Source organism: Anabrus simplex, chromosome 7, assembly GCF_040414725.1.
Source record: "Anabrus simplex isolate iqAnaSimp1 chromosome 7, ASM4041472v1, whole genome shotgun sequence".
Classification (NCBI taxonomy): Eukaryota; Metazoa; Arthropoda; class Insecta; order Orthoptera; family Tettigoniidae; genus Anabrus; species Anabrus simplex.
In genome coordinates, this window is record NC_090271.1 from 26420067 (window position 1) to 26444940 (window position 24874).

General features: G+C 41.6%; 1 protein-coding gene across 1 annotated transcript in view; it reads right to left on the reverse strand.

Annotated features, from left to right (window-relative positions):
* Window positions 1-12566, reverse strand: part of LOC136877672 (uncharacterized) — an 814069-nt gene extending 801503 nt beyond the window's left edge. The window contains exons 1-2 of the mRNA XM_068228698.1: window positions 12527-12566; window positions 12019-12387 (exon numbers count right to left, since the gene is read on the reverse strand). Coding sequence (XP_068084799.1) covers window positions 12019-12387; window positions 12527-12566 — 409 coding nt within the window. The remainder of the gene's footprint in view (window positions 1-12018; window positions 12388-12526) is intronic.
* Window positions 12567-24874: the final 12308 nt, after the last annotated feature.

A 24874-nucleotide genomic window follows, 5' to 3' on the forward strand; every position in this document is an offset into this window, starting at 1 on the left:
CATTTGTCGCCAGTCACCAGGGATGGACACTGGAACAATGGCGTAACGTGATATGGTCGAACGAATCACGATTTCAACTGCACCATGTCGATGGGAGGCACCGTGTATGGCGCAGACCACATGAAGCCATGGATCCCGCCTGCCTCGAAGGTGTGGTCCAGGGCGCTGGTGTCTCTGTTATGGTCTGGGGTGCATTTTCCTGGTATGGAATGGGCCCCTTAGTTGTTCTGGAAGAGACTTTGAATGGTACGTGGTATGTTGAGCTGCTCGGAGACCATCTCCATCCATTTTTGGCCTTCCAGCGCCCAGACAGTTCTGCGGTGTTACAAGATTATAACGCGCCGCCACATCGCTCCCACGTCGCCCGGGAATGATTCCAGGAATATGCAGCGGAGATCCAACGACTGCCATGGCCATCCAGGAGCCCCGATATGAACCCTATTGAGCATATCTGGGATGTCCTGGAACGCAGGCTCCGTGCCATGGATCCTGCACCCACGAACAAACCAGCATTGGCGGCCGCTCTGCAAACGATTTGGAGTCAGCTGCGTCCAGAGGACTACCTGGGACTTGTCGACTCACTTATACGGCGTCTCATTGCAGTTCGCAGGGCCAGAGAAGGCCCCACACGCTATTGGGTGACTACCCCATGACATTTGCTAATTCAGTGTATTAGACATAGGTAAACATTACGGGTTTTTTTAAACTATCATTTCTAACCGTTCCTTCTTCGAACGGAAATCTGCAGTCGACTGTTTGTTTTTTCCATGAATTTATGTGACGTTACGTGCCAATATTAACGCATTTAATATGGCATGTCAAACCGATCTGTTTCTCCGGAAGAATGTGTCAGTATTGTGAAGTACGATACAGCAATAACTCGTTGTTTGGCTGTTCCCAATGTTGATAAGTTGGTGAATGTAAAGTCGCTCAAAGAAGATGAGCGCATGATATTGTATGTTCCTCGAATTTCAGATGACTGTATCACATTAATTTTAATCATTCTTCTTTAACTACCGCTTTGTCGCTCACCTGTGGGGTCACAGGTGTGAACTGCGTCGCACATGTGGATTTGCCTCCGTTTTACGGCCAGATGCCCTTCCTGACGCCAACCCTATATGGAGGGATGTAATCATTATTGCGTGTTTCTGTGGTGGTTGGTAGTGTGGTATGTTGTCTGAATATGATGAGGAGAGTGTTGGGACGGACACATACATCCCAATCCCCGAGCCAGAAAAATTAATCAGAAGCGATTAAAATCCGCGACTCGGCCGGGAATTGGACCCGGGTCCCTCGGAACCGAAGGCCAGTACGCTGACCGTTCAGCCAACGAATCGGACACGTAATTTTAATAATTATCGAAATATAATTCGTCTACCATGTAAATACACACTCTGCGTATAACCTCAACCAACGGTATATCTAAAGGTTCAATTATTTCTGAAAAAGGGGACGATTGTCCAGTTGTACTGTATTTCCTCTGAAAACAAATAATCATCACCACCACCACCTGTTTCTGAGAAAAGTGTACCTGCAAGGAATCTGTACCATATCATGTGATCATTCGTTTTTGTTTTTGTTTTCTTTTTGGTCCGTCTCCTTGGTTGAATGGTCAGCGTTCAGGCCTTCGGTTCAGAGGTGAGAAATAAAAATTTCCGTGAGAAATAAAAATAAAAACGATGTGAAATGTGCCTCGGCAACAATAACACATTAAACGTTCAGCTTTATTATCAATAAATCATTTCAGAAAACGGAAAAGCCGGGGTGAGTGGCTCAGACAGTTGAGGCGCTGGCCTTCCGACCCCAACTTGGCAGGTTCGATCCCGGCTTAGTCCGGCAGTATTTCAAGGTGATCATGGTAAAATACGTCAGCTTCGTGTCGGTGGAATAACTAGCACGTACATGAACTCTTGCGGGACTAAATTCCGGCACCTCAGCGTCTCTGAGAACTGTAAATTTAGTTAGTGAAGCGCAAAGCCAATAACATGATTATTATTATTATTATTATTATTATTATTATTATTACTGAAAAATGAAAATAATTTCCTTTTAAATCGATGTATAACAGCTTCCAAGTAGAAATTAAATTTCCCATAATTTTTTGTACTTCCAAATTAAGATCATTACATTTTCAGATTTTAAATCTCGTGCATTTAAACAATTACTTACGAAAATTAACAAAATTACAAATTGACCACGACAGAGTTACCAGCAAATGTCTTTGAAGTGCCATTGATGAGGACCATTATAAGTAATGTTTGAAGATATTCCTTGAGAATTCACTGTTGCGGAACTACAAAGAAGGTAAAAATGTTGGGAAGGAGGAAACGAGATACAGATGATGAGAGCAAAACCGTCACAAGATAGAATAAAGCCAGGCTGTGATATTAATATCACGTACGAATTATTCCACACCATTAATCATTGTTAAATTTTAATTTGCTTCTCTTTTTTTTTTCTTTTAGGAGGTGGATAATGAATCTCTGGTGTGGTGCTCCGAGGATGTTAATATGTGTGCTTGTTTGTTCTTGTCGTCTAACGCTCATTAGCCCTCTGGCGCAAGGCATGCCAAGCTTTCGCAAGAATGGAGATGAATATGGCACATTAGCACTTAATGCTATCTCAGGTAGAACAGATCGCACTCCTTCCTTCCTTCCTTCTCCTGTAATGTGTAGGGAACAGGTGATGTTCGTGTACTGACCGTTGGTGGAATATCATCTGTCAACATGTTTGTTAATACCGCAGCCACCGGCCCATCAGATATTTATTTTTATTGATACTGATCTATTATTAATTTACTACTCTTTGGCATCTATTTATTTATTTATTTAATTATTAGATGCAGCCTATGGATGGCCATTTGACACTAATAATAACAAGTTTTAATAAGTATAAAAGATAACAATCGTTGTAAAGAACAATATTAAGTATGAACAGTAAATTATTAGGAATGCCATGTGCATGCATAAGTTTTCGCCAGTTTTTTGTGGTAATAATAATAATTTCGTGTGGCTATTTCTAAGCGGGTGCAGCCCTTGTAAGGCAGACCCTCCGATGAGGGTGGGCGGCATCTGCCATGTGTAGGTAACTGCGTGTTATTGTGGTGGAGGATAGTGTTATATGTGGTGTGTGAGTAGCAGGGATGTTGAGGACAGCACAAACACCCAGCCCCCGGGCCATTGGAATTAACCAATGAAGGTTAAAATCCCCGACCCGGCCGGGAATCGAACCCGGGACCCTCTGAACCGAAGGCCAGCACGCTGACCATTCAGCCAACGAGTCGGACCTTGTGGTAATGAAAACACGTCATTGTCAAGGGAAATTCATTTTTTGGTTATTCAAAACATTGGCCTTCTGCTTCTACACAATTCGCCCATCTTTCAGTAAGTTATGAATACTATGCCAGAAAAACTGCTTGTCTTTTGTGGCAAACCATTCATCGAGCCATTTTCCAACTTACTCGAAATTACTGAAGTGCTGCTCTGCGAGCGCGTGCCTCATTGATGCATAAGAGGTGAACGTCAGATGGCGCCAGGTCGGGGCAGTACGGCGGATGTGTAAGGATGTCCCATTCAAGCGATTTCTAGGTGTCTTCCACTGGTTTTGCTGTGTGAGACGGCGCGTTGTCGTGCAACAAAATTACTTTGCCATGTCTTCTGGCCCATTCCGCTCGTCTTCCGATCAATGCGTGATTTAAATTAATCATTTGTTGGCGATAGCGTTGGGCATTAACGGTTTATCCGGGTTTCAAGAGTCTTCGCACTTTTATGATTTACCAGAGCGCGCACTGTCTTTCACATTGAAATCACCACGTTTAAATAGTCGAAACCATGTCTCATAATATGTTCTAATCGATGGAGCGTGTCCACCGTATGTTTTTACTTTCTACAGACTTCTTCTTTTGATTAAATAAGAAAAGCAATGCGTGCCGCAAATGTTCTTTTTCAGGCACAAACGTCGACATGATCAACCTGTGTGTGTTGGTAGGCTGACGTCAGACGAAGAAACTAACTTATGTGTCAAATTCATACGCTTCGTACTGTTCGCTGGTGCCATCTCTTATTGAAACAGGAAAAGACTTATGCGTACACCTGGTAACAATGTAACAACAATGGCAACGATAACTGGCAAGGTCGGTTACAGAGTTAGGAAGAAGAAAGTATGTTGGTTGGATGGACGGAAAAAAAAATGGAAACCTGGAGAGGACTTCAAAGAAGTATTTTAATTTTGTGTTTGGAGGATGCGAAATGTGTGAATATGACAATATCGGGTAGTGAGTTACCAAGGGTAGGAAGACGGTGGAAGATAAAGCGTCGTTGTAAGGTTAGGCACGGACGAGTATGCCGGTTCCGCGTTAAGCGGGGTGGCGGTGAAGGGGGCGTATATAGGGAAGTACGTCGGAAGTTATTGCATTTGATGTATCCATTGGTTATTTTATGAAGGTAACATAGATCGGAGAACTGTACACGGCTTCTCAGGTCAAGTATACCCAAGTAGTTCAAAATGTCAGATTTACTCGTAGTGGTAGTGGTGAAGTTAGTCCGACTCGTTGGCTGAATGGTCAGCGTACTGGCCTTCGGTTCAGAGGGTCCTGAGTTCGATTCAAGCCGGGTCGACGATTTTAATCACTTCTGATTAATTCTTCTGGCTCCGGAATTGGGTGTTTGTGTCCGTCCCAACACTCTCCTCTTCGTATTCACAGCACACCACTCTACCAACCATCACAGAAACACGCAACAGTAATTACTTCCCTCCATATAGGGTTGGCGTCTGGTAGGGCATCCGGCCGTAAAACAAGGCCAAATCCACATGTACGACACAGTTCGCACCCGCGACCCCAGAGGTATAGGAAAAGCGGTAGGAAAAGAAGAAGTAGTGGTGAAGTTAGAACTGAAGGTTCCCTCTTACATTTAATACATTGCCGTAAAAACTATGAAATAAACCCGCAATGCAAGAACCTTGGCCTATCAAGCGACCAATGCTCAGGTTTAAGGCCTACAGATTACGTGGTGACGTGTGGTCAGCGCAATGAGCCTCTTCCGCCGTTATTCTCAGTTTTTTAAACCGGTTGACGATTTCACTGCCAGATAGCTTCTCAACTGTTCTCATGGTAGGCTGAGTGGACTTAGGTAGAAATCCCTGACCTATACGAGAATTGCATCCGGGCCCTCCCGGTGAGAAAAACGCACGTCAGACCACAGGTTAGCTGTAAAAACCATAAAAAGCTATCAGTATAATAACTTGGTCGCTGCGGGAAGAAATTTTTTTGTCGCACAATGCTCCTCCTATCCGTTATTTGGTCACGTCTTCCAGCCACACATGGATGTGCAGTTCATCAGAACATATTTCGTTTGTTCTATTCCTCTCACCCAGTGCATGCTTGGTTCAAGGGGTGCCGGGTCCGATTCCCGGGCTGATCGGGGATTTTAACTTTCACTGTTTAATTACTGTGGCTCGGGCTGGACCACGCCTCTCCGGAGACCACACACCACCCATACATATTTCAGCTCATTGAAGATTTAAAGGACATTTAGTGCGATTTAAACATTTTTATCACATCCGAAAGTAGGAGGCAAAGCAAAAAAAATAAACACGAAAAGCAGACATTCCTTTCAATAAACGAACGTTTCCCTTTGCGAAAAGATGATGAATATGTATTTCAATAAATGAAACTCAATATTACATCAAGGAGAATTGCAATTCTACTTCAAAAATGATCATAACTGGTAGCCGCAGCATGTTTGGCGACCAAGGCCTACGATAACGACTAATGTGACGTCACTGGCGTACACTTTCTATTTCATCGCACTATTTATACAAATCCACAGCCGCAGTATGTTTGCAACCAAGGCCAACTGCAACGACTAATGTGATATCACTTCCTTCACACATTTAATCACGTAACGTTACACAAATCTTCGGATGACCCCCAGCCATGAGACATATTCATGTCAAAATGGATTATGCGGAACGAACGAAAATAGGATACAATTTAGTTAGAAGCATAGCTTTAAAAATGTCTCCGAAAATGAAGATTCCCTGCTGCCTAATTTTCAGATTTTCCTTCGGTGGACTCTTCATATTCCTTATCGCATTCCTGTTTTTGATACTCCATTTAATTTATAGCTGTTTGATTGTTCAGTCGGCCGAAATTAATATTGAATAAATAACTTTATAAATTATCTGAAAAAGAAAACATTCTGTAACAGGCAAGTTATTTATTTTTCAGTGATAATTAATTTTCCACATGTTTTTTTTGACAGTTTATAAAATTAATGTATTTATTCAAAATTAGTAACGACAGACTGAGAAATCTAACCGTTATAACTGAAAAGGAATGGTTTCAGATATTAGAAAACTCCTTTTAAGGTTTATATATAGAGAGTTTCCCAGAGAACTGAGTAGCGCCAAAATTCGTGGTGACATTGTTAACTGCAATGTAAACACTGTACTCTTGCAATTAGTCAAATGATACTAGGCTACGTCGAGTGAAGTTAGTCCGAAATACAAAGTAAATTCTGAGGAAGCAAACACTAAGGCAGGCGAGTTTAAAAAGGAGAGAAATGCATAACTCAGAAATAATACGTAGGCTCTCATTAAACGTCGTTGAAGCTCCTCTGAAAGTTTCTGATTGCACTTTTAGCAAACCTGTATTTCACACTAGGCAGAAATGGGTTACCCGAGCAGCTCTCTAGTTTACACTGTTAGTTGCGAGACTTCAAAAGTTTCTATTGAAGACTTTGTAGAATCGCTGTTCTCTTAGAATTGAACGTTTCTTGAAGTGAGGGAGCGAGTCGTGTGCATGGCCACCCCGGCGTGTCGGCCGCGGGACCGCTCTGCTGAGCGGAGACAAAGAGGATGAGAAGGCAGCGGGCCGTAAAATATGGAGCATGGCCGAGCACAGCCGAGTTTTGCCGAGAACTTCCCTCCTCCGTTCTCGGCTATTTAGAATGACTGGTCATCCAGAAGCGCGTTAAGCTCATCCCGGTGGTGGACTCTACCTCGCGGTACCTCCACATAACTTACTGTGTGGAGAGTTACGATGGAAACCATTCCAGCCACGTTTTTAAACCCGTTGTATATTTTTAATGTTAACATGATGCATTTGTATTACCAGAAGGAAGATATCAAACGTTCATAAAGAATTGGCGGTAGGCTGTTACTATAACAGCCGCAGGGTTTTGAGAGTTTCCTGGATTTCATTAAATTATTTTCTCTATATCAGCTAACCTTGAACTGAGCGCGCGAGTCAACACAACGTCATCTTGTAACAGTGTATGCATGTGGTGTCACATGTTTAGCACAAATTTAGCCTTACTTTGAAGCGCTATTTCATGAAAAATACTTTTCAGATTTTCATGGTTTTTTTTTGTTTTTTTTGAAACAGGTAGCCTTCTCTTTTGAGACATTGAATTAAACACTAGGGGACCCGTGCTAGAAATCTCGCAGGTTCATAAACTATGTGGTGGAGTAGCACCTGGTGAACTAAGGAATGCACAAATCAGTACAACATTAGACAGTCTTACTTACAGCTTAATGTAATCTTTGATTTTTTTTAACATCTCGTATGGTATCCACTTGAACGGAAGCAAATGCAAGTGCATTATTATACTGACGAATGTTCCGGAAGTAACTTTTGGTTTTACTACCATTCTTTCCTTAACTTATAATCACACCATATTATAATGACATAAAACATGTGTCCCAGCGGCCAAAATGTGAAGTGGACAGCAATGATGGCGCATATTTTACTACAACAACAGTATTTGCAAATCGCACACTTCGTACAATTTTTAACTCATTTTTAAAAGAAATTACAGATATTTATGAAATGAGAGTGCAATTTGTCACTGCTAATGTCTATTCTCTTTCCTTTGAATGCTCATTTGTCACGATCGGTTACTTGTGAGCGCCACAAAAGGGATCTACACTACTGAAATAATATAAATGATAATCAAAAGTTAAATATTCTCCACGATATACGCGTTCTACCCAAACACTTAAAAGCATCTTGAATGTTTTCTTTCCATGTTGTCGTTGTCACGGAACGTAAGTCTACGTTAAACATGAAACTGTTCCGGGCCAGAGAGAGCCAGAAACAAGTACGTCAACATAAACCGCTCACGGGAAGAGGCTGCTCACCCACGTAGACCCACCGAGCTCGATAGCTGCAGTCACTTAAGTGCGGCCAGTATCCAGTATTCGGGAGATAGTAGGTTCGAACCCCACTGTCGGCAGCCCTGAAAATGGTTTTCCGTGGTTTCCCATTTTCACACCAGGCAAATGCTGGGGCTGTACCTTAATTAAGGCCACGGCCGCTTCCTTCCCACTCCTAGCCCTTTCCTATCCCATCGTCGCCATAAGACCTATCTGTGTCGGTGCGACGTAAAGCAACTAGCAAACAAAAAAATAGCCTACGTAGACCTACCTCAGAATGACCGGGTTGACAGAAATGCAATCGTGCACATGCTAAGTGATAGATCTGTGAACAAAGAGTACAACAGCTAATTATCGTCACTTTCGCGGGTCCCAGACGCAAACTTTCTTGGATTTGCAGTATTTTTTAAAATTTAACTACTTGCTTCTCAGTGAAGTCAGAAGGTACTAACATAAGGCTCATATGAAAGAACTAACCAGAGGGAAAGCGAAGGCGGACAGAAAGGATTCATCAGGCATATTTATAATAACATAGCAACAAAACATTATGACCCAAAGAGCAAACCTTGTTTCAAAACGGATTAAACTGCTGAATGACACAACAGCAATAAAACAAATGAAACTTTGAGTTCAGAAGGCAAAAATAGAAGGTAAAAGAAGAGCTAAAGTGTGTTTCACCCATTCATTCTAACCTAAAAAAAGTTACATATGTTTCAAACTACTTTCGGTCTTGCGTCGAATGTCGACAACACACTCTTATTTTATAAGTTGTACTATATGTTATAATTTATGTCTTACCTTAACTTTATGAATTTGACTGATGATGGTCTCTATCAAGACCGAAACTAGTTTCAAAAATATATGTAACTTTTAAGTTACAGTAAATGAGTATTGAATAGCTCTTTACATTGCTCTTCAAAACGGAATAATATGAAATTTGTTACCTATGGGCGAAAATGTATTTAAAAAAGAAAAACCGTTCGAAAAGGAAATTCTCGAACCGGGCCGTACTTCAAATAATTACGAAGTTAGTTCTATTAAAGTTCTTCAACATAAAGTGATGATGGTCTTTCGAATCTATCTTCATACATAAAACCATACTGGCAATTAATATAACAAAACGGGCGTACTTTTCTCACTCATCTTTTTTTTTTTCATTTCCTCGGTCGTGAAATAAAATACAACTCTTTAGCACTAAAACGTTCTTCATATAAATTCCTAAAATAAAATTAATTCATTTTTTCAAATTCGACTTACAAGGGGTGCAAAGGACGGAACAAAAATGTTTATCACAAAGTAACGTATTTAGCAAATTCTTCATAACGAAAGGCGATATCAACGCCATTCTTCCTAGGAAATAGTTCTTTATGTGAGTACGACTACCTCTTCAAAGGCAGCTTAATCTGTATAATTATAAGAAGGCACTAGGAGCATTAAAGTGGGCAATACATCGATATCATTCAAGAGTATAGCGGTTGTTTCCAGAGGACATCTTTTCGTGGCGATCACATTGTAGAATACGGTGTTATGACATCATTCAAAGTGTAAGGTAAAGTTTATAATTTACACGAAAACTTGCTGCTAGATTCAGAAGAAAGAGATCAGTTTTTACAAATCAAATGTATTTCATCGGTGAAGAAGAAAAAGAAGCCCGTCAAAAGTGTTCTAACTATACCGGGCTTAAGCAGGAGTTAGTCAAGCAACTGGAAGGAATGCTACAATTAAAACAATCGCGAGCGAAACCGCGATCGGTAGTGATAGTCCACTTATAATTGAACTTCAAAGTGCTTGTGAGACACAAACTCTCACATCAGATTTCTTGAACGTAAGGAGGAAAATTAATACCATATCTTTTCAGTTTTATGTAATAGTCACTGCAGTATGGTCTACTCATACACCCTGCATTATTGTTTTGTAGTAGGCTTACTACCGAACTAAACTGTATTGCTGGAATTTCGTTTATTCTTGGACTAGAGCTGTGAGTGTTCACATGGAAAATGTATCCCGAAATCTGTTTCAGTTCAGTTTTTTCCAATAGCGGTCAATTCTTAATAAATTACATTTTGAACACCTCTAACGGTGTCCGCTATTGATAAACTTCAATGTATCAGTACATATTAGGCAATGGGACAGAATTTATACACAAATATTAGTAGTCAGAGATTAATCATATTGTGTGCTTGTTTAGTAATTTCGCAAGGACCAGGCAATTTCAGAAAAACTTCTTAATGTATTCCGAGTCATGTTATGTTCAAAAACTAAGTTCCTAGAAGTAAACCATAATTGAATTTCATCAATTGAGAACATTGAAGTATTCAACCACTTATAGGCTTCTCCAGTCGTGAAACTACTGGCGTTTCGCTCCAGTGATAGTCAGTGCCACACTCGGACAAAACGCTAGTAAATCCGTGATTAAAAATTCCAGAGGACTTAAGATCACTTCTTATGAGTTTCGACTTGACGTTTGAGTTCTGCCTTTTGGCGAATGCTAAGTGAATCAATAACAAGCCAACCATAGGCAGCCGATCGCTCCGATAGAGCGCGTTCGACTCTAGTTCCGGTTACCAGTGTTGTCGATCTGTTGATTTCAGTAACCGCGTGCTATCAGCTGTGTGTCTTATTGTGCTCAGTTCTTTTGGCGGTCTTTGTCAAGTTCACGGTCATTCTTGACAAAGCACCAACACTGGCGGCTAGAAATAATGAGCTCATTCAGTGAACCAAGGAGCAGATACCGTGAAGAAGTACCCAGTTTACGTGGTGAATGAAATAGCCAGGAAGCATGGGCATAAAGTTGTTCGTCTTCCACCTTACCATTGCCATTTTAACGCCATAGAATTGATTTGGGCCCATGTGGAGGATTATGTAGCTGCGAATAACCGACTCTTCACAGCTTCGGAAGTTGAAAGACTTCTTTGGGAAGCCATACGCCGTGTAAGTGCAGGTTGCGAGACACAATCCGAGATAAGTGAAGCTTGGGAGAGCGCAAGAATCACCTACGATTATGTTGAAGATCTCGTTACGGTCAAGCGAGAATGAAACCTCAACAAAGGATGACAATGTCGATAGTGACTCAGAAATTAGTGTTGTATTCCCTTTGTAGGACTGCTTCCCTCCTAGGGAGGAATTTAATCGATTAGCAGCGCGAGCTGTTCTAGATGGTGAGTAGAAATTTCATTTTCTTGCGTTTTATCTGTTCGAGCATCGATATGATTTAATCTTATAGCCTTATACTAAATATGTATTTTTTGCTAGTGGTTTTACGTCGCACCGACACAGATAGGTCTTATTGCGACGATGGGATAGGAAAGGCCTAGTAATTGGAAGGAAGTGGCGGCCTTAATTAAGGTACAGCCCCAGCATTTGCCCGGTGTGAAAATGAGAAACCAAGGAAAACCATCTTCAGGGCTGCCGACAGTGGGATTCGAACAAACTATCTCCCGGATGCAAGCTCACAGCCGCGCGGCTCTAACCGCACGGCCAACTCGCCCGGTAGTAAATATGTTGTTATTGTCAGTCTTATGTGAGTTGTGCATGTTTCTACAAAGAATAATTGATTCTGGGCTTATTTTCGAGTATATACATTTCCGTTCCTGTTGTGTGTTGTGAATCACCTGTTTGTACTGGTAATAATTTGGCACCAATATCTGACTTCCAGTTAACTGTCAAGTCGAAACTCATAGAAACGGAACTATAAGTAATATATCTAAATGTTATTTAAGGCCAAATAACTTGTTGTGGTGCCTACTACATGTCTGGTAAGACGTGTCATGTAGTGTGGAGACATGTGTTCATTTTACTTATGAAATATTTGAGTTATTGAGTTTGCTTGGTTCTCGCTACAAACTCGTCAGTCGTACTTACCGTAGATGACCATTCGTTTTGTCTGTGAAGTTTCGTTAAAGAAAGTAGACACGGTGCATTTGTAGTCCCCGGTGAGGTCTGGAGTGGGGTTGTTTATCTGCAGAGCTCGATGTTTCTTGAGCTCTTCTTCAGACGCGAGGTATTCAAGGTTGATCTTCCCTCTTAGGACGCCGAATACTTGGGGCTTCTGGTTAGGGATCCACTGATACACAGGGGTCGGATTATCGTTGAAGTACCACTTTACCACCAGTCCGTGCGTCTTATCCGTCTCTAGCAGAGAATAATCGCAATCGAGTATCACACTGGTCTCCGAACCGTTCTTTACGGCGTCTGGTACCCGCAACTCCTCGATCTGCAGCCCCCTGCCACCTGGGAAACAAATACACAAATATTAAAGGCTGGAAAAATACCTTACTATAATATTACCTATTTCATTATCGCTGAAAATAAATCAATACATAAATAGCATATGAATTGCATTATCAAGGATATATCAATACCGCCTTACTAGCAAAGCAGTATATGATCCATAGCCTGTTTCCAGTCATACGATCGGGCCAGGAATAGAATGAATGAACCCCCATCTAGCGGCGAGAATAGGATTCGTGCCGGCTGCCGAAGCCTGTCACACTCCTTGGGGCGATTATTAATGACTGACAGATGAAATGATATTGGAGAGTGTTGCTGGAATGAATGATGACAGAGAAAATCGGAGTACCCAGAGAAAGACCTGTCCCGCCTCAGCTTTGTCCAGCACAAACCTCACATGTAATGACCGGGATTTGAATCACGGAATCCAGCGGTGAGAGGCCGGCGCGCTGCCGCCTGAGCCACAGATGCTAAGTAATTTAATTTTCTTTACATCGTAACTACACTAATAGGTCTTGCGGCGGCGATGGGTTAATAAATAAAGAAATGGCTAATTTACTCACATCTAACATAAACTTGGGACTAAGAAAACATGCATATGTGTGGAGCGTGTCCCTATATGGAAGTGAGACCTGGACACTAGGCGTGACAGAAAGGTTGATACATTCGATGTATGGTGTTACAGAAGAATGCTCAAGATATACTGGACAGACAAAGTTTGCAGCCAAGAAATACTGAGAAGATTAGAAGAGGTACCATGATGACAAAGTACATGAGGATAAGAAGGAATATCTGGATAGGTCACATAATCAGGTGTGGAAGTCTACATGCCACGATCTTGGATGGTTCTGTGGAGGGGAGAAATTATAGAGGCAGAACTAGAGTAATCTACATCTGATAACTAATGGAGGAGTTGGACTGCGAATCCTACGTGGAGCTTAACAAACTGGCACAAGAGCGCGACTCTTAGAGCACTGCTATCAACCAGCCTCAGGGTTGACAAACTTACAAGAAGATAAAAACTGGGAATCGAGTGACAAGTTCAGTCATATGCTTATTTCGCAAATCTGACAAGTAGTCTTGGAGACACGCTTCATATGTGTAGGCATTAAAAAGAAAGCGATGTGCCAGTCGCTTGTGATGTCGAGCGCATTTTCTCCTGCGCGACTCGCACCTTGTTGGTAAACACACGTACCTCGCCTTTATCTCGAGCGTGCCTCCAGAAATAAGGTATTATGTACAGTATTGCAGATCAAAACTTTTCTTTCACAGACATTGAATTGGAAACTGCAACACTTCAAGTGTTTTATTAGCTTCTCATGAATATACAGTACATGAAATGAAATCAACAACTTAAGGACACCACGTACTCTTACACGATGAAAAAGTATATTTTTTGGCATCACTTTAATAAGTATTTTCTGGGTTTTGTGCTAATAGTACAGCTATGATTCTTGTAGCATATAAAAAGCAGTATATTCTGAGCTGTTTATGACCATGTAGTACTACTTTTCTTTTATAGGATGTGTGAAATAAAAAAAATTTGGACAGATACGTTTTCCAAAATTTTTTTGTATAAGTTACTTCAGGTACACATTTCTCAGTTGTTTTTTATTCAAATACTCTCAAATTTTGTTCACATACTGGGAATAGACGTTGACACATGAGTAACCACTTTGTTTCATTATTATTGGGACAGAATGCAAGAAACAAATTCCGAACGCTTTCTTTTCAAATTTATTCAAAAACATGTACCAATTTGTCTCTTCCCAATCCAGGCCTACTAGGTTTTGGAAATGAAAATAGGTTAACATTCAAGTACTCCATTAGGCAAGTTAATGTACAAAATATTAGCCCTCTATCTTAAATGGTTTCCTAGTTATTGGTACCTAAACATGAAAAATGAGTGGGAAACAACTGGCAAAGTTAAAAGTATAGTTTTCAGAGAGTAACCTGTATTCTAGAACATCCCAACTGCATAATCATGATCTTTCTCCAGTTCTGATTCTTCCCTTTTCCTATTTATATTCCTATTTCTCATCCAGGCCTCTTTGGTGATCTGTTCGGCATACCTTTCGGCATCTCGTACTCTCCACCTTGTCAACAGTGATGACATCAGGTCCACATTTTATCCCCAAGTTCTTCAATACATTCATTCTAGCTATTACAACGCCATTGAAACAGATTACTGCATCTAAAACACTCATCTTGAGAGTATTATGCCCAACGAGAATATTTTTGGTGCTCATCCCCAAATACAATGGTTCAAATTTGCATTAGGATTCTGAGTGCCACCATGTAAGCACTTGGCGAGGAGTTTTGTGTCACTCAGATCTCTGTAATTTGGCTTAATGGCAGCCATTACTGCTTCAGGAAGAGAATGTTTATGAGTGAAGATCTCACCAGATACCAGTGCTCTTTGATAATCACACCAAGTGTCACTACCCTTTGGATAGAGCTCGTGAATTGGGTGAACGTCTGTGGAGCACTTATGAAAAAATATGGCCCACACTGCCCTACTCATTACATGTACATCATTCGATGATGCAGTTCTCCTGATAGCTAGACCATAATAATTTTGATGTACATCTGTTTCCCCATAAGTTAATCTACCTTGTCCTGACAATGTTTCGCCACCACAAAATCAAACATTTAATGATGATATCCAAGCAACACGATGTTCAACATAAACAATGTATACAAATACATGGGGCAAGCAGAAATATTTCAAGGAGTTTAAACATAATCCAGGATTGCCAACCAAGGAATTCATGCATTTTTCAAGATGCTAAAGAAGGGACCTTCTGTGTTATGTCTAATGATAACCAACAGTACACTGATGACATTTAAATTAGGCGTGATGCTTGGGACGCTTATTTAGAAAAAAACGAATTTAAGGTACTTTTAGACGTCTAAACCCCAACAAACTATATATATTTGGATTCAGAAAAGAATGAAGAATTTTATGGTGCCATTATCAAAAAATCGATTTTTTTTTCATCATGTAAGAGCACGTGGTGTCCTTAAAAATCCAATGAATGACCTGGTCACTGGAATGTATGGATGCAAACATTAACGAGGAGTGTGTAGTTGGACGCTTTGGTCCTCGTTAGATCCTACATGTAAGATCGATGTACTTACGAACAGTTGTCGAGGTGGGAATTCGTAATTTACTGCTGGTATTCTAGCAAACACCCCTATACATGTATTCTTAATTTTAGGAGCATTGTTACATTATCCCCCTCTTCAGTCACTTCCATCACGTAGGGAAATGTACAGTCGCTCAAAAGTGCTTGAGGGCAAGGTATTTTATCTCTCTCAGCACATCTGCACTTGTGCTCGGTTAACAACAACACATGTTCGTATAAACCGTACACAACAACACAACATCGCTTCTCGCCTTGTGCAAGGGGAACCTCGCTAACACATATTTCTTAGCTTCGCTACAGTACCTCTAAGAATTTTCCTCGGCCAATTTCACCATACACGTGATACCTAATATTAATAACATTTCTTGCTCATCAGGCTGCTTGAACTTGTCTGCCTGTTGGAAGTATTTAATGAAAGGTCTTATCATTTGAAATGGACCCTTACTGAACTCACAGTCTGCACTGATCAGTCATCTCTTGCTGAGATAAGTTATTGTGGCATGGAAAGCGTGTGATAGAAGGTCATTTTATTTTGCATTTTATGCATGTATATTCCTTAAAGGTATAATAATGAAAGTGATACAATCTTAAGCATAATATTATAATTTAAACTTATGTTATTACCATGAAAAGCCATAGCGTCACCTGTAGGTGACATTGGTATATCAAGTAGGCCTTTTTGTCCAGTTTTAATTATGAATAGTATCTGATATTCACTTCTGGTTTTGTTCTGTCTCTTCAGTCTGACACTAGATGATCTACAAATTTTGGAAAATGACAGCAATAATGCACTAATTACTATGTTTCCTCCAAATGATGGACAGTTTACGGACGAGGGAAGTAGCGATGAAGCAACTAATTCTGTCGATGCCAATCCCCTTCTTGATAGAATGTCGAGGTTGACAGTGTAAATATATGTGATATCAGCACATTATGGTACGCCGATACCTTCTAATGAAATCCAGCAGGCATCTGGTATTTCTAGGACAAATAAACCAGCATCTTCTACGAAAAGATACAATACATTGTGGGCAGCTACAGAGAAGAATTGTATTTTCCGATTGGGTGAGGTGACATGCGTGAGGAACCTTCTGAATAAGACGGACCGCAACTGTCTTCAGTCCAGTGTTTTGAGTTACTGTTCATTGAAGAAGAGGAATCTCACTGTGAAAATGTCCAAGTTATACGCTCTGCACAAGAACCATATGCTAGACATAACTGTGGTCAATTGCTACACGATTTGGTTACATCACAGACTTTGTGCCTTACCAAGGGTCTACAGGTGACACCCGTATATTCTTTTTGTGGACCACGTTTCCTGTAGATTTTTAGTTTTGCATTTTTTTGCAGTGCAGCTAACATAATCTGAAAGGAAATACACAGATTTATTTCCTGCATTGTGTATGGGCTTTGACGGGTTAATTGCTACCCAGCCGATTACAAATAGCATATAGGCTGACGCCTCGTTGGCAGTCGGCCTTCCCAACTCACCATCCCTTACTGCCTAATCCCCGGAGTAGATCTCTGAAGATGCCATCTACCAAGACCTTCGTACAGCCGGCGTTCCGGCTTATAACGCTTACCGATTGATGGATGACCTAACTTCCACTCGAACATCGCAGATTTTGGCAGGGAGATGACGCCCTGCAACGCCTCTTTGCCTCCGGAGCGACCATTCGCCATAAGACCTTCGCAGTGGTGCAACCTCCGTCGACCATCCAAGACCAGCTCTCTGCGGATCCATTTATTGTTCCAGTCTTCAACGCGTCTCTACCCCGGACATTGCCTCACCCACCATCATCCTTCTTCTCAACAACTCTTACTCCCAAGACCACTATGACGTCCGCATATACCAGTTCTCAACTTCCCATCACCACTGTCACAACTTGTCACCCTTCTCCAGCAATGTCCTCATCCCTTCCACTACTCACGACTACCACAACCCCGCTACACTTTTCCACCCCGTTGACTTCGACCACCGCAGCTCCGTCATCGTCGCCTCTACGAGGCACCTCCGCAGTAGCCGACTCCCCACCACCATCGCCACGGCAGCAACTGCCATCCATCCATGCCACGTTTAGTTGCGTCCTACGCGGGATTCCACCTGACATCTCTGAACGGGCCATCCTACAGGAACTCCACGCCAACGGCGTGTCCGCGCGACGCACGATTCGCATCCACAACACCAACAGCCCTACTTATATGGTGCGGCTCCAGCTTCCCAGTGCCGACGACGTTCAACATCTCGTCTGTACCGGCGCTCGTATCAATGGCAATCGCCACAAAGCGGAGCCCTCCCGTTCTCCACCCCAACCTGTTCGCTTCCCTTCAGCTACTTCACATCGTCGCCCCCGGCCAGCCGCTCCTCTTATTCCACCTTTTCCACAAGTCTGTCAACCCCCACCCCAACCTAGTTTCATTCCCCCACCCCTTGCGATATTCGACCTTCTTCGATTTCTTACCATTTCTCCTTCTAATATCACAGCCACCCTCCATCTCCTCACCTTGCATCTCCACCTAAGACCTCTCTTCTAACCTTCACCTTTCCCACCTTTGCACTTTACATTACCCCTGCCCGCCCTTGCACTCTCCTCTGAATATTTAATCCTTGCACACATCCCCGATCATTACGTAGGTGGATCTAAAGGTTAGTTGCGCTAACGCGCCGCAGCAGCGCGCTGTGTGTCGCAAATTGGGCACAGCGGAGAAAGGGACAGACACTGCCCACACGTCTGTTAGGCAGGTCGCTGTGGTTTCTCGTCTAGTATTGTGTGAATAGCGGCCAAATGCAATGGCGCGTCAACTGGACCTTCACTTCTAATATGAGGTGCGTGCGACAATCCGATTCCTATGGGCCAAAAGGAGGAATTGCACGGACATTCATCGTGAAATTAGTACTGTGTATGGGGAGTGGGCTATTTCCCGGCAAGGTATCGTAAAGTGGTGTCAGCAATTTGAAGCCGGACGCACGGATATCACGCACAACCATCGCAAAGGCAGGCCCGCAACGTCCAGGACCCGTGCAAAGGTCAACAGTGTGAATGCTATCATTAGACAGAACCGGCGCATTAAACTGAGAGAAATCGCGACGCAGCTGAACATGTTGTATGGCAGTGTGTTCGCCATTGTTCACGAGCACCTTGGATATCGTAAGATGTGTCAAAGATGGGTCCCGCGTCTTCTCACCGATGAGCACAAGGTATAACGTTTCCAATCCTTCCTGGCATTTTTGCAACGCTAAGCCCCAGACGGCAACTGGTTTCTGCGGCGAATCGTCACAGGTGACCAAATGTGGGTCCACCACTTCACCCCCGAAACGAAGCGAACATCAATGGAATGGGTGCACCCCTCATCACCACAACGAAAGAAGGCCAAGGTTCAACCTTCAGCCGGTAAGGTTATGGCGACAGTGTTCTTTGACATGGAGGGTTTGCTGCACGCGGAATTCATGCCGAAAGGAACGACGATCAACGCGGCGTCGTATTGTCAAACGTTGCACCGGTTGCATAAAGCGATTAAAGACAAGCGCCGGGGGAAATTGAGCGCCGGTGTGAATCTGTTGCACGATAACGCAACACATCACAAGGCCCGCCAAACGAGAGAACTGCTGTAGCGTTTCAAGTGGGAGGTCTGGCAACATCCACCCTACAGTCCCGACCTAGCGTCATGTGACTTTCATCTGTTCGGTAAGCTCAAAACGGAGCTCGATGGTCGACGTTTCCAGACCGATGAGGAGGTAAAGGCCGCTGTCTCCGAGTGGTTGCAGAACGCTGGAGGAAATTTCTATGCATCCAGCATCGACAAGTTGGTTGTGCGTTCGCAGAAATGTTTGGAGTCTCTTGGAAACTATGTGGAAAAGTGACGTTTTAGTGTATGTCGTTATAGTAGTGTTGCTGTTGTATAGGTGGTGTAATAAATGGCCATAACTGGGAAGTGCAACATATTTTCTGATCTGCCCTCGTATATACTATCCGCACACACCTCTCAATTCCAGACATCAAATTACCCTCCTCCCCATACCATTACTCCTTCTCCAACCTGCCGAAACTCATGGCCAGAGTGAAGGCGTAACCTTCAGGGTGGCCCGCCTCACACCTTCAGGGTGGGGAATGAAAACTTTAGTGGTAGTACTGGTAGCATAAACCGTATCATAACTTACGAGACGTTATTTACTGGTTGATTTTCCCGTGCCTAATTTGATGTTAACATGGTCAATATGGAAACATATTGTATTCATAATTTGTTTAACGTTTGCACTACTCTGATCTCGATATTATTAGGTTCGTGAGGCTTTTCCACGTACCTTCCGATTCTGCCAGTATGTTATAATTATTTTATTTCAATGTTTAAATCTCACAGTGTATCCTCATCCCTTGTGAGGTCGCTACCGCCCGACTCATAAATCTTGTCACGCCCATGATAATTCTGGTTTCATCTCATTTCCTGATTGTCGCTGTTTCATTTCCATACGGGAGAAATTGTCTAGCAAGTGTTTTACAAATTATTACATTTGTCCTTCACTGAGCTAAATATTTTTCTGTTAGTACGAGCAATATTATAACGCTAATAACTTTTCTATACAGTTAAAGACGTCTGTATAATTGCCGTGGCAAAGAGAGCGGTATAAACGGCTGACGGAAATCATGGGAAGGATCTTAACGAACGTTGTTTCCATTGAATGGTCCTCTTATCTTAATAAAAGATATATTACTATTTTCTATCTATACATAGACTGCGGCTATTTCATTAAGGTTATGTACGAAGCGTTTTATATTATCCTCCGAGCTAGTAAATAAAATTTGGAAGACGGTGTACAATTGCATCGACTGCTAACATTCCTTTGTCATAACAGAAACGTACATGTAAAAAATGAAATGCGATGGATATAGGCCATGCTCCCCTATGGTGATTGTTCTAGGCTGATAGTGAACCGTCCACTTCGCACCGATTGAATTGTTCTTGTAAACCCTAGAGGATATTCACTAACTTAACTACACACTCTACTGTTAAAAAGCACTGTGGCCAGTAACCTAGCCCCTGAGCTGCTCTTGTAGGGTGATTTAACCAGACCAATGAATTCTATAAAATAACCAGATTACTACCACACTTACTTAGTAAATAATATTTTTAGTAAAGAGTAAAAAAATGGAGTGGATAATTAGGCAAATATTAAGCTAGGAATCTGAAAAGGTGAACAAATATAACAGTCTCGTTATTTGAGAAGCATTATTTCAGAGAAGTACATATAGATGTACTTCAGACAACAATAATATGATAGTACTTGCTGATCAAGCATTAGAAATATAGAAAATTTCCTCATCATGTGATTGGATGACTCGTGACTCAAGGCAGGCATTTAAAAGAATCTTTGTACTTAATGAGTTACGGAATATTGTTATTCTTATTCTTATTCTTATTCTGCTTTCATATAAGCCATAGGCCTGCTTATCCGCAATAAATTAACGAGTGTCGTTCCATCTTCGCTCCGCTCTTTAAATCCATCATTTCATTTTTTATCTTTCATTTTTTGCTTTTTCACATTACTTTTCTCGTTCAGGGTGTTGATAAGCTCTCTCCTTCACAAAGCTATCCTCTCATAGAATGGCTTCTTTTTAGAGAATTCTCTAATAATCATTCTCTTTGCCTATTGTCTTGTTTTGTATTTTCTGGAAACTTCGGTGTCTTTGAAGTTCCTTTCGAAAGACAACGTTTCAGCATGTCATAACGTGTGATTCCCATTTCTCGTGAGTCGTTTTCCACCTCTGCGAACCCGCAACTGTTGGAGTTACACCTCTCATTAGTTCCGGTTTCAAATAAGGACTCCATTCTAGAGGGGAAGTGCTGTACAAATCTATGTTCATTCTCGTCTTGATTACCAAGGGAAATATCGGTATATATGGCTATTGTTATCGCACAGCAGTTCCACCATTCTCGCTCAGCTTCGCATAGACTCAATACCAGAAGCTATAACTCCGGCAAGCTTCCAGCCTTGTCTTTGAAATGCTGGTGTAATTGGCGGAGCAGAAATTTCCTCCTAGCTTTGTTCCTGTCTGGAAAGTGGGTTAATTCGGTTCTCGTATTCAAGGTAGGCTATACGGAGACCTGGGACGCAGGTGTTTTTTTATAGTTTCCAGATCGTTCCGCTGGAAGCAAATTCACAGTACACTCGGCTTAATAGGGGCAGTCCATTGTGACTGCTTGAGTCTTGGACGGAACAAATGAGAAAATGAATTCTTAAAAGGGTATCGAATTCCATTTGTTTTTGAATTCGTAGACTTAATCCATGAAGGTATTGTAGGATATAATCAATGAAATTCTGTTCCCCCTATAGTAACACTTCGATCTACAGAAAGTGGTGTCACATATACTGTGTAGGTTGAGTCTTACTTATCACATTACACAGCCTGGATTTAACAACCACCATTATGTTTATTTATTCACAGTGTTCAACAGGAACACTAGAAAAATATGCAATAAAACAGTTCAGGTATATTCGTTTGTACCCTCCATTTGAGATTTACGACAAAGAAAGTGTTGTGGCTCCATTGTCACACAGAGATGATTGTAAGCTATAAATTTCATTTTTATTCCGTACTGAAATGCAATCTTCTTCTTCTTCTTCTCCTTCTTCGTTTAGGCCTACGATGGACCACGTGGTTCTTAACTCTGGTGAGCTCTTTTCTTCCTCTTAGCCCAGTATTCTTTCATTCTAGCGCTATGGATGTCTTTTCTTTCTTGAGTCCATTTCACTCCTACTCCTGGACGCAGTGATTTAGTTGTTAGTGACTGGAGAGAGTCAGATGTCTTGACTAACTTTCTGAATTTATCTCGGTTGTAAATGTCAATGTGATCAATGTTTAGGTATTGTAGGTCTTTCCGTACTAAATTCGTCCATTTTTTTTTTGCTAGGGGCTTTACGTCGCACCGACACAGATAGGTCTTATGGCGACGATGGGATAGGAAAGGCCTAGGAGTTGGAAGGAAGCGGCCGTGGCCTTAATTAAGGTACAGCCCCAGCATTTGCCTGGTGTGAAAATTGGAAACCACGGAAAACCATCTTCAGGGCTGCCGATAGTGGGATTCGAACCTACTATCTCCCGGATGCAAGCTCACAGCCGCGCGCCTCTACGCGCACGGCCAACTCGCCCGGTAATTCGTCCTTTTAGCATTTGTTGCTTTCCGTCTAGATACAGTGTTGAAGATTCTTGAAGTGAGTCTCTAGCTGTCCATCCTGACTACATGACCATAGAAGATTAGTCTTCTCTTCCTCATAGCTGTTGTAATGCTCTCTATTTTACTGTACAGTTCCTTGTTGTGCCTGATTCTGTAGCCATCTCCTTCTTTAATGGGACCCATAATCCTTCTGAGGATCTTTCGCTCTTTCAGTTCTAGTTTTCTGAGTTGTCCTTTCCGGGTCATGTTTGGGCATTCTGAGGCGTACAGTACAGATGGTCTTACTACGGTGTTGTAGTGTCTAAGTTTAAGATTCAAGGAGAGGGATTTAAACTTGTATATGTTCTTACAAAGATGATAAGCTCTTTCTAATTTAGTGCATATACTCTTCATTGCAAGATGTCTTTTCTTTCTTGAGTCCATTTCACTCCTACTCCTGGACGCAGTGATTTAGTTGTTAGTGACCGGAGAGAGTCAGATGTCTTGACTAACTTTCTGAATTTATCTCGGTTGTAAATGTCAATGTGATCAATGTTTAGGTATTGTAGGTCTTTCCGTACTAAATTCGTCCATTTAGCATTTGTTGCTTTCCCTCTAGATACAGTGTTGAAGATTCTTGAAGTGAGTCTCTAGCTGTCCATCCTGACTACATGACCATAGAAGATTAGTCTTCTCTTCCTCATAGCTGTTGTAATGCTCTCTATTTTACTGTACAGTTCCTTGTTGAGCCTGATTCTGTAGCCATCTCCTTCTTTAATGGGACCCATAATCCTTCTGAGGATCTTTCGCTCTTTCAGTTCTAGTTTTCTGAGTTGTCCTTTCCGGGTCATGTTTGGGCATTCTGAGGCGTACAGTACAGATGGTCTTACTACGGTGTTGTAGTGTCTAAGTTTAAGATTCAAGGAGAGGGATTTAGACTTGTATATGTTCTTACAAAGATGATAAGCTCTTTCTAATTTAGTGCATCTACTCTTCATTGCAAGATCCTCATTAACATTTGGGGTTATCCACTCTCCAAGATATTTGAATGAGTTGGCCTTGTGTATTATTTTGTCCCCCAAAGAAATGAAGTTGGGTGCTTCTCTGATGTTTGTCAGAAATTCTGTTTTATTGACAGCGATCTTTAGCCCTGCTTTAGCTGTTATGCGTTCTAGGGAGGATAGCTGGAACGTAGCTTCTTCAATACTTGAAGCTAAGAGTGTAAGGTCATCTGCGAAGGCTAACCAAGTAACTGTTAACTTGTCTTTTTTGTAGCCGATTTTTAATCCAGAGTTGTCAGCTAGTGTTTTCGCCCAATCTATATATGTAAAATAAGAGTTTTGTCTGTACATTGATCAGAATTAGAAAAGAATGGTATTTCTGTATCAGTCAAGTCCACAGTAACAAGGAAATGCACTTTTTACTTTTCCGTAATGTCTGTCTGTCTGTCTGTCTGTCTGTCTGTCTGTCTGTCTGTCTGTCTGTCTGTCTGTCTGTCTGTCTGTCTGTCTGTCTGTCTGTCTGTCTGTCTGTCTGTCTGTCTGTCTGTCTGTCTGTCTGTCTGTCTGTCTGTCTGTCTGTCTGTCTGTACATGCATCAGGAGAAAAAGTTTCAAGAGAATTTATTGAAAATCAGTATGTGAAGTCGAGTAATGAGTCACTACAATCTAGGCCATAAATCATTTTATTCACGCTGGGTGAAATGGTAGTTTAGGGGAAGGCCTAAAATTTCATTCTCAAATTTGTATGTTATTAGTGGTCCTATCGATAAATACTACATAAGTGAAGGTAAATAGAATAAAAATTGCGATCATTTATGTCTTATATATTGTTACCGTATCGGCTACGATAACAGAGATATTTAAAAATTTGTATTTTTGTGCTAAGTCCATATCAACGCCGAACCATGAAAATATGGTTAGACAGAATTTAATGAAAACCGGTATGTAGAGTCTGGGAATAAGAGACTGCAGTCTAAACTATAAACAATTTTATTCATCCTGGATGAAATGGTAGTTTAGGGAACGGCGCCTAAAATTTAATTTTTAAATACCAATGTTATTGGTCCTATCGAAAACTACACGAGAAAAGTTATAGAGAATACCATTTCCGACAATTTATGTTTTATTCACTTTTACCGTACCGACTATGATAAGAGTGGTATTTCAGAGTCTGAAGAAAACTAAA